At 39.6% G+C, this 11,364-nt stretch overlaps 1 protein-coding gene across 1 annotated transcript; it reads left to right on the forward strand.

The window, feature by feature from the left end:
- The first annotated feature begins 1,465 nt into the window (after nt 1-1,465).
- On the forward strand, nt 1,466-2,074 carry LOC149143452 (uncharacterized). Its single transcript, XM_089451832.1, has one exon. It carries the CDS (start codon nt 1,466-1,468, stop codon nt 2,072-2,074), a length of 609 nt encoding a protein of 202 aa, XP_089307958.1.
- The last annotated feature ends 9,290 nt before the right edge of the window (nt 2,075-11,364 follow it).

The raw sequence follows: 11,364 nt of genomic DNA on the forward strand, positions 1-11,364 counted from the left end.
TTATCAAAGTTGCAGAGGAAACAAAACTCCGAAGATACACATCTTACGCATGAATCTGTGTCTACATGCACCTCAACAAGGCTCTTCCAGATGCAGTAAGTTTATTCCATGATGATGTTGAATGGGTTCAGTTAATTGACTATGAACATGTGTCGTTTAGATGCAGAAGATGTCATGCCCTGGGCCACTTATTTAGGGATTGTCCTTTAAATCTTAAACCCTCTTCCCCATCTGCACCAGATAAGCCTGAGTCTGACAGCTTCACCAAAGTATCCAGTCGTAGGAGAAGCCACAAGAAACCGGCTTCAAATCCCAAGATGCATAAAGCCAACTCTTCCAAGCCATCCACGGGAAACAGCTTTGAAGCATTAACCCGACAAAATGATCTTAACTCTGAAAATCCCGCTTCCTCAAAGGGGGAGGTAAAGAAGGACAAGCAATCTGCTCCTGCAAGCTCCAAGACACTCCAAGAAGATCCTCTGCCTAAAGATCCTTTCCTCTCGGCTAAGCATAAAGTCCCAACATGGAATATTCAAGGAATGGAGGTAGACAACATTCAATCTGATTACAGAATAGCAATAGAAACAACTGATGAGTTAAATGAATCTCAGCACATGGAAGAGGAACCAGAAAGTATAGATATTGGGGATCTAGACATTCCCGGCTTAGAGCAGGCATGTAAATCAAAAAACTATGACAAAATTCCAGAACAACAACTAGAGAATCTGGAGGTGATCCTCTCAAGGGCACACAGACAAAAATCACTAGGTATTCAGACTGGCAGCCTTTGGGATGGGAGACATATTACCAAAGATAACAAAAAGCGGAGAAGGAAAACAGATCTCCAGCGAACAATCAGAATAGGAGAAATGTTAGTGGAGTCAGGCAGATACTCCAAGCTCACAAAGTACTATAACTCCCTCCACAACACTTCCCAGTGAAGTTAATATCATGGAATATTAGAGGGCTCAATGGCCCAGGGAAAGGTAGATTACTCAAAAATATGATAATGCAAGAAAGACCACAAATCCTATTCTTGCAAGAAACCAAATGCAATTCAATTGCTTTGGAAAGAATTGCAGTAAAAGCTTGGCTAGGAGGTCTCACAGCCGCAGTCGATGCCGCCGGAGCGTCTGGAGGTTTAGCAGTCATATGGGACGCTCGTACCATTATGCTCAATAACATCCATGCAAATAAGAATTTCATTCAAGCAACTTTTCACATCGTCAGGACCAATATACATGGGCATCTAACCAATGTGTATTTTCCCCAGGAGGCCATGCACAAGATAGAAATCCTGAACACCCTATCAACAATCAACACGGACAGGATGCATCCACTGTGGATTACTAGGGGTGATTTCAACATGATCACCAAGTTGGAAGAAAAAAGGGGAGGCAGGAATAGAGGGGAAAAGGTAGGGAATAACCTAAAAGATTTTATTCAGAATAACTGGCTTATTGACATGCCATTCAATAATGGAATTTTTACCTGGAATAACAAAAGAACAGGGGAGCATCAGATTGCTTCTCGCCTGGACAGGTTTTTACTATCAGACAACGCAATACATATAGGTGGAGACTTTTCAGCTTCTATCCTTCCACTCTCAGGGTCAGATCACTGGCCAATCTCTCTTCAATGGACTCGTCCTGGTAACACAATCCGAAAACCTTTTCACTTTGAGGCTTTCTGGATGTCTCATCCGGACTTCAACAATCTAATCAACACAGAATGGAACAATTTCTCTCCTCCAAATGGCACAAAAATGTTTCAATTTCAGCAGAAGCTTAAGCACCTCAAGGGCAAGATCAAACAATGGAACCATACTTCTTTTGGTAACATTTTCCAAGCTCAGAATGCCCTCGATCAAGACATGAAACGACTGCAGCAGAGGATTATTATGGAAGGTCAATCAGATGACCTGTCAGAACAGGAAAAGCTTCTTGAGTCGCAAATCTTAGAGAGGGAAAAACAAGAAGAAACGCTATGGAGGCAAAAATTGAGAATAAGATGGCTTAAGGATGGAAAAGAAACACAAAATTTTTTCACAGGACCACCATCAAGCGTAGAATGAATAACAACATCACTCATATTCAAAACGAGCAGGGGGTAAAGATGGAAACACATGAAGAGATTGAAAGCGAACTTCTAAACTATTTCAAGCAAGCACATCAGGAGCCGCAAATAGACAGATCGCATGCCATAGAAAAAATTACAAGGAATATTCCTAAAGTTATTACAGAAGACCATAACCAACTCCTTCTCAGGCCTATTGACTTATAGGAGGTGGAAATGGTAGTTCGTCAACTGAAAGATGGGAAGGCGCCTGGTCCGGACGGATTCACCTCAAACTTTTTCCACAACTTTTGGGAGCTGATTAAAATGGAAGTATGGCAGGTAGTTGAGGAATCGAGAACTATGAGATGGATGCTTCCAGGAATGAATGCTACATTCATTGCCCTTATTCCCAAGGAAGATCAACCCAGTACCCCTGACAAGGCCTATTGCCCTGTGCAATATAAACTGCAAGATTGTCTCCAAAATCATTGCCTCCAGACTCAAACTGCTGCTCCCTCTCATCATTTCGCTAGAGCAATCTGGATATGTTGAAGGTAGGCAGATCACGGATGGCATCATCCTAACTCATGAAATTATCCACTCCCTGAAGCAAACCAAAAAGTCAGGTATGCTCCTTAAAATAGATCTTTCAAAAGCATTTGATTGCTTAAGTTGGCTATACATCAAAAAAACTCTTATTGCTTTTGGTTTTGCTCCTCCCTGGGTAAGATGGGTCATGAGTCTTATATGCTCCTCCTTCTTTTCTGTTCTGATCAATGGTATTCCCTCCTCCCCCTTTCATCCTTCTCAAGGAATTGGATAGGGAGACCCTCTCTCCCCCTTCCTTTTCGTGATAATGGCAGAAGGGTTGGGACGAAGTGTTAAAAAAGCTCAACAATCATAGCTCCTAAGAGGTCTGTCTTTTCATAACTCCTCCGCCTTTACTCACCAGCAATTTGTTGATGACAACATACTTTTTGGTCATCCATCTGTTTAGGAAGCTCACCAGCTCAAATCGATACTAACGGATTTCTCGGATGCTTCAGGTGCCAATATCAATAAAGCCAAATCCCAAATCTTCTTCTTTCACACCCCTGTTTCTACCCAAGCAGCTATAGCTCACATTCTTGGATTCTCTATTGCTGTCCTCCCTTCCAAATACTTAGGAACTCCCATGACTACCTCGGCTTTGAAGCACTCTTCTTGGAAAATCTTCTTAGAAAAACTGGAAGCTCGCCTTACCTCTTGGACTCACAGGGCCCTCAATATGGCGAGTCGGTTAGTCCTTATCAAAGTTGTTCTTCAATCCATGCCGTTGTATCTTTTTTCAATCCTATCGGCTCCCAAATGGGTTCTCAAGGAAATCAAATACCTCCAACGATCTTTCCTATGGGGCACCTCAAGTCAAATCCGCAAATGGGCTATAGTCAAATGGGACATAGTTTGCCTCCCAAAGTGCGCCGATGGAACGGGATTGAGGAATCCCTATCATAGCAACGAGGTCATGGGCACTCGAATCTGGTGGAAATGGCTTACTGTGCCATTCACCCCATGGGCCACTCTATGGACAACAAATTATGCCAGAAATCGCCCAACATAAGAACTAATACGAATGTCAGAGGTTAGCATGGGTTCCCTAATCTGAAATGCGGCCAAGCAACACAGAAGCCTAATTCAGCAACATAGTTTCTGGGAAGTTAAGGAAGGCAATACATCAAGGTTCTGGGAAGATTCCTGGTAGCAACAGCCCAAGTTAAAGGACCTCATGTCTCCTCTGCAACCTTCGGAGCAGGATATGCAGACCTATGACAAAGTAAAAAAAATTCTGGAATCCCTCTATTACACAAGGATACAGGCAATGGATTAAGGCGGATCAAATATTAAGACATGGAGCAGAACAAGTTCAACAGGCTCTTGATACAGAATTATTGAAGAGGAAAATACAACACTCAGACGAAAGGGACATCCTTAGATGGGGTTATGAAGAAAAAGGCACATTCACTACAAGGGAGGCCTATAATATCATTATCAAGGAGCATATGGTCAAAGACCCTCTCTGGAGAAAAGTCTGGGACCTTACCAATTGGCCGAAAATCTCAACTTTCCTTTGGCTTTTATGTCAAAACAAAATCCTAACATGGGACAATCTCAGGAAGAGGCACTTTCATGGGCCCTCAATGTGCCCCAACTGCAGACAAGAAGAGGAATCCATAAAGCATCTTATGCACTCTTGTCATCTTGCACGCAAGCTCTGGGAAAAAGTCAGTTTTCAATGCCAAAAGGAAGGAAGAATACATGGAGACATCACAGCCACTGTTCGCAACTGGGATCGGCACCCATTTCAAAGCAAGATTTTAAATTTTTCTATGGAATATCATTCCGGGCTTTCTCATGTGGACTATTTGGAAGGAGAGAAATCGGAGATTCTTCAAGGATCAGTCGGCGCCCCTGGAGAATCTGTGGAAAATTATCTGCCAAAATATCAAGGAAACCTTACTTCTCTATACCTGGTATGAGGAGGACTATCCTTCTCTCCCCCAAGAGCAAAATATCTAGGCCAATTGGAACCTTCAATGGAATCAAGAACCAATATCCAAAGGTACCACTCCTCCCAAGGGCAGTTCTTCTGAAAAGTGGCTCCCTCCTCCCAAGCATATGTTCCAGTTAAACTTCGATGGAGCCTCGAAAGGTAACCCAGGTAACTCAGGCTTCATAGGAATATTCAGAGACTATAAGGGTGCTCCTCTTCTTACCTTTTTAGGATCAAAAGGCTGGGATACCAACAATTCGGCAGAATTGGAAGGTCTTTGGCAAGGGTTCATTCTAGCTCAAAATAAGGGATATTTTCCACTTATTATAGAAGGTGACTCTCAGATCATCATAAATATGGTCATCAAAATTATGCAAGGCACTCCTAGAAAAGTGAGCAACAGTTGGAGAATGGCGAAGCGGCTTGAGCTCATTGAAATCTGGCTCTCTTCTCACAGGGCGATCACTCTCAAGCACATCCGCCGGGAAGGAAATAAAGCGGCTGACTTATTAGCCAATATTGGAGTCGATTGTGGTTTGGATCTTCACACAGGCTCAATTTCCAGTGTGGCCTCTGAAATCCAACTTATGGAATACCAAAACATTGTGAAGAATGAAATGGAACAGGGAGGAGAAGAGCACCCGGATGCGGGTGATTTTACAGCTCATTAATGGCGTTAATTTGGTGTGACGGCACTCGGCCCTGCCCGCTGCTGGCTAGTGCTACTTCCTAGGCTCAGACTTGGAACATGAAGGCTCACATAAGGCGAGAGAAAGTCCGCCTGCAAAATGAATTAAATGCTCACTCTGGTCGAGATAAGAAGCTCAGGCTCATGCTCCTGTGCAAACTGCAGCAGAGCATTCTCAGGGCGTTCGCACAGTTGAGGGTAGCCATGGAGCAGACCCCAGTAGAAGAAGGCGAAGCGGAAAGGCGTGGCGGCCAGCATGAGGAGGGTGACAATCCTGGTAACACCCGACCACCAGGTGGCAGCTCTCATGGTGCTACAGTTTCGGTGGCCATTACGGGCAGCTCAAGGGGCACCCGTCCTATGTTGGATCATCTAGATGGCAGCGTGGCTGGTGACGTGGAGCAGGATGGCGAAATCTGGTATGGCAATGCTTGCTCCATCGTTGAGGAACCACTGGACCAGGACGTCCCCATGTGAAGCCACGTGGATTCTCTCATGCTTGCCCAGAGTCATTTTCCTGCTCACTGGTCAGACCCGGAAGTTTTTTTGGTTTTTGGTTCTGGGTTTGTTTCTTTGGCTCGGCAGCCTGTGGTTCTATTGCTGCTATGTTCAGCGCTTTTGTCTTTTAGTGTCTGTCCTGACTGCTCCAAAGGGGTTATCCCAATTCCTCATTTTGGTTTTGTCGATGTATTCTCGCTCCCAGGTATGGTTTTATGCTCACAGGAAATGGTTTGCCCAATTATGGGCCAGTTTTGATGTTCTGAAGGCACCGAGATGTTCTAGACTGAGGCTTATACCTCATTGTAATTTTATTCTAGTTTCCTTTTAATGGAATTAGTCTTTACAGAGAAAAAAAATAATAATAATCTAAATTTTTTAATTATGTGAATAAGTGTGTCTATTTGAAATAAGACTTTTAAAATTTTAATTTAATTATCATTTATTATTAGATGGATGGTAGAGATTTAATCTTCATGAAATATTTTTAGAAATATACGCAAATAAAAGGCTAATTTTCTTACCCAAAATAATTATGTTTATAGATGGCAAAGATATAATCTTCATAAAATATCTTAATAGTATACACAAATCAAAAACTGAAATTTATTTGTAAAATAGTTTTTTTATTTTATTTTTATAATTAATTTATTAATTAAAAGAATATTATATCAAGTGAGTTTTGTATTTTTGGGCATGTGGTATTGATAAGCCATGATATTGACCTATAATATTGTAACAAAGTCTATTTATAAATTAAAAATCTCCAAAGTTGAGGGAATATCCACAATTCTGATTCTTATTACATGTTATTTTAAATGTATATATGTTTTACTTAGAATATTTTTTTATCATTAACAATAATAATAATCTAAATTTTTTAGTTATGTGAATAAGTGTGTCTATTTTGAAATAAAGCTTTTAAAAATTTAATTTAATTATAATTATGTTTATAGATGGTAAAGATTTAACCTTCATAAAATATGTTAATAGTATACACAAATCAAAAGCTGAAATTTATTTGTAAAATAGTTATGTTTTTTTTTTTTTTTTTTTTTTAAAGAATATTATATCAAGTGAGTTTTGGATTTTTGGGCATGTGGTATTAATAAGCCATGATATTGACCTATAATATTGTAACAAAGTTCATTTATAAATTAAAAATCTCCAAAGTGGAGGTAAATATGCATGATTATGATTCTATTACATGTTATTTTAAATGTACATAAATTTCACTTATATATAATAATTTTTACCATTAACAATAATTATAATTAGTTTAAATGAAGTTATAATTAGTTAATTTTTATGAATTTTTTTTAGCAACTTAAATTTTAAAATAAAATAAATGTTTTGAAGTTATTATGATTGATGTCTATAAACATTTATCAACTATTTGATTTATATGTCTATAATAGCTTAAGTGGACTTAATGGTTAAGAACTTGTCTTTCCTATTATGAGGTCACACGTTCAAAATAAGAAGAGATAGAGTATGTATGCCTTTCCATTGAGCTGAGGTGAGACCTTTATCCTTCAAACAAAAAAGGTCTCATACACCAATTTGATATTTAATATTTAAGTGAGACACTTGTCCTATAAACACGAAAAGACTTAGACACTAATTTAATGTCTTGATAAATTTTAATGTTGAAATGAAACCCCACACACAACAACTCATACCAATTTAGTGTGACTAGCAAATATGTTGCCTTTATGTTTCAATCTTTCTTTTAAATTATAATTAATGTAAAGCTTTGAACAGGAATGAAACTTTGAATCAGATCTTTGAATAGGAAAGAGAGCCTGAATGAGATGAGCCTATCCCATTTTTATACAAAATAAATCACCATATCCAAATTAAATAATAAAAAAATTGTGTAATTGAATTCTAAAGATATTTTGAAAAACAATTAAAATATTTTAGAAATCTAATAAATATAGTAAATTAATAATTTATTTTAATCAATATAATCTCGTTAGTTTCCAGAAAGATCCTATTAACTCTGCTTTATATATATATATATATGCGAGACATTTTTATTTCTTAAAAAGTAAATTAAAAATAACCGCTTAATGGAGAAAAGGGCCGAAGAATTTTTAATTTGCTTGACATTTTGCTCTCAGGCCCTTTTCGGAAATTAAAAGTTCTTCGGTTTTATGGATCAAAAGGTGAATTAGATCTCATAAAATTTTGATTATATATATATCACGCCCGACATTTTTATGGATTAAAAGTTAAATTAAAAATATCATAAGGGCCGAAGAAATTTTAAATGCAAAAAGGGCTGGAGAGCAAAAGTGTCGAGCGTGCCTATATATTCACGAATAACTTCGTATCAAATTGATATTAATTATATATATATATACACGCCTGGTATATTCACGGATAACTTCATATCAAATTGATGTTAATTTTATGTATATATATATACACGCTTGGTATATTCACGAATATCTTCCTTTCACATTGATGTGAATTATATATATAAGAGCCATTTTACGGATCAAAAGATGAATTAAACCACGTATAAAAAAATTGATATATATACACTCGGCACTTTTGCTTTTTTCCCCAATAAATCCTATGCGAGAAGGCGGCTCACATTTAAATTGAACTGCAGTAGCATGATGAGCTAAATCCAACGAACAACACGGCTTAAAAGAAGATCTAAGTCATTTTGATAATATACATTTCCGTGGTCACTTACCCACTTGCAATGGGACCCATACCATCTGGTGAGTATTGTGCTCTGGCAACGTTTAATCAGTCATCTATAGAGTATTTAATGCTCAGGGATATGCACGCAGCTTAGCCCGATAACACGCGAAAGCCTAAATATTATTTAATGTTGAAACTCCCCGCTCCCATGTTATCGCGTTAAGCTGCGTGCATATCCCCGAGCATTAAGTACTCTATAGATGGCTGGTTAGGCAAGAATCTGCTGAGGCCGATCAGTTGTTGAATCAGCAGCTTTGAGAGGCATAATTCATTTCTTAAAAACCCGCTACGGTTGCAAATGAAAGTGAGGCATGGTTGGAATTTACATGTTAAAGGAACTCAGGCATCATTAGAGTTTACTTGACGGCACAGGCCCCTCGGTGATAGGTTCTTCTCAAGATTACATGTTTCACTTTGGCTTATTTTGCACGATTGGATTTTGACTTGGGACACACTCATGAAGATATGATGTGTGGGTCTTGGTAGATGCCTTCTCTCCACATATGCATGGGAACACTGTATTCACCTTTTCATTTATTGCTTTTTCGCACATGACATTTAGAAGAAAGTATCCTCTCACTTGGGGACCAAAGTCATTGGTGATAGCTCCTCTATAGCGGACTGGGTTTGCTCTTGGGGCTTCCAATCAAAAGAGCATGGGTTGTTTCCCTATACATCTTTTGGAGCATTTGGTGCTCTCGCAATGAGTACATCTTTGAAGAGACTCCTCCCAATCTGAATTTGACTGCACTTCGCATCACCGCTCACTTTCAAGAGATTGGCCTCTGGTGTCCCAAAGAATCCACCAAATCCATCGTTCATGCTGACTTGTCCAATATTTTCCCAATTTGTTTTTTTGACGGAGTTTCCGCCGGTGGGAGATGCAGATGTGGTGTCTCCCTTCATATAAATTCAGTTCTGACCTATCAATTCAAGTGGTTTGCCGGCTTGGGAGACAACACCAGAGCAAAAATGCTCGCCTTATGGGGAACCTTGCAGGTGGCCCAATGGCTAAATGTTGATTGCATTTGGGTTGTTGGAGACTCCCTTTCTATGATCAGATGGATTCAGGATCGCAATGCCTTACAGATCCCCTCACTTTTCAACTGGATGTTGCGGATTTCGGGCCTAAAGCACCTCTTCTCGGAGATCTCCTTCCAACATGTCTTTCGGGAGCAAAATTCTGACGCTAATGCACTTTCCCAGCGTTATCTGCCCCTTCTTCCATGGAAAATTCATTATGAACTTCTTTATGAAGGGATCTCCCTTTGTCTCAGTCATTTTGATTTTTGTTAATCTCTTTGACACGTCACTAGATGCCTCATCTTGGTAATTTTCCTTTTTCGATCTTCTGCAATATGTCTCACTAATTAGACTCAGCTCTATCACACTGATCGAGGTGGCTCCAGAGACACACACAGGACAAAGAGGTCTTATGGAAGCTCGAAAATAAGAATCATCAGAATGATTTTGAACTAAGACCAAAGCGTAGATTTCATCGTCCTGATCACAGTGGTGTGAACGGTTCGTCAAACTGAGTCCATATGCGAAAGTTAGGGGCAGTCAAAGTTCAGGTTGACTTTGGTTACTCAACAGGGTTAAGGGGGCCACAATTTGAACAAAATCCGGCGACCGGATTCCAGCCAACCTGGGCAGATTTTGAGTGAATTTGCAGCCTGATTAATTTGTTTCCTTCAGCGTAAAATCCGAATATTTTAAAAATGGCATATTATATATATATATATATATATATATATATATATATTAGGGCCACCACCCCGCCACCCACCAAAACCGTTTTCATGTATATAAACAAAAAAAAAAAAAAAAAAAATTGAATTGAAGAATCGATGGGCCGTGACCCCCGCCGGTACACCCTCCCTCAACCACCAAAGATTAATTAAAGGGGGTGGGTGGCCATGACCTCGCCACCCCGGAGCCCTCTTAACTAAAGCAGTTATCTATAATGCGACTTTTTGGAAGCCTTTCTGGTGGGTTTTTCCGATCAAAATCTGGCGGCAATTTATTGGAATCACAAGTTTGATAGCTAGTTTATGCACAATTAAAGCGTCCTAGGGGTTTTTCAGGGTACTAAATCCAAATATGCAGTTAAAAAACCATTTTAACTACAACAAATCAAGATCTAACCTCAATTTCTTCCGCCGGATTTCGTCACCGGAATCTCCAAAAAGTCGCATTATAGACAACTCCTTAACTAAATGCTACCATAATGGTGGGGCGCGTGCTGTCAACCCCGCTGCCCTCACCACCTTTCATTGCAGCGAAAGAACCGGCGGAGGAATAGGGGAGCGGGCCACTGAGACCGACGGACCCGCCCCAAATAAACTATGAAAAAAATGTAATGCGTGGTTAATTCGAGAGGGGTGGGATTTGATCCCCCAACCCCTCCTCAATTAATTTCTAAATGTGCCAAACAAATTCTTTGGGTAATCCACCTGAGAATTTATATAAACCCTCATTTGTGCAGTGCGCCCAGGCAGATGGAGGAACCAGGAGTGGGCACGGAAAACAAGGCATAGTTAATTTTTAATTATTTTTTATGCAGGTGGAACCATAACTGAGCGAAATTTCCAAGAGGGTGAAATTTTTGCAGTGTCCAAATTGGACAAATTTTATGTCGATCTTACACCTCTCAGCGACACGAACCCGATGGCGCAGTTAGTTTCCTGATCTAAGCAGCCGATTTTCAGAGGACTTGGAGGATGGAATCTTTGAGGAATCTAAAAGATTCCTTGAGCCGCAGATTTTCATTTTCTCAGAATTTAGAAAATTGACAGTCGATTTTGCACTATTCGACGCTACAAATCTGATGATGTGTTTAGATTTTCCATTTTCTCATTTCATTTTT

This window comes from Pinus tabuliformis, chromosome X (genome assembly GCF_031772625.1).
Source record: "Pinus tabuliformis cultivar Carrire ecotype Pingquan chromosome X, CPIR1, whole genome shotgun sequence".
NCBI classification, from domain to species: domain Eukaryota; kingdom Viridiplantae; phylum Streptophyta; class Pinopsida; order Pinales; family Pinaceae; genus Pinus; species Pinus tabuliformis.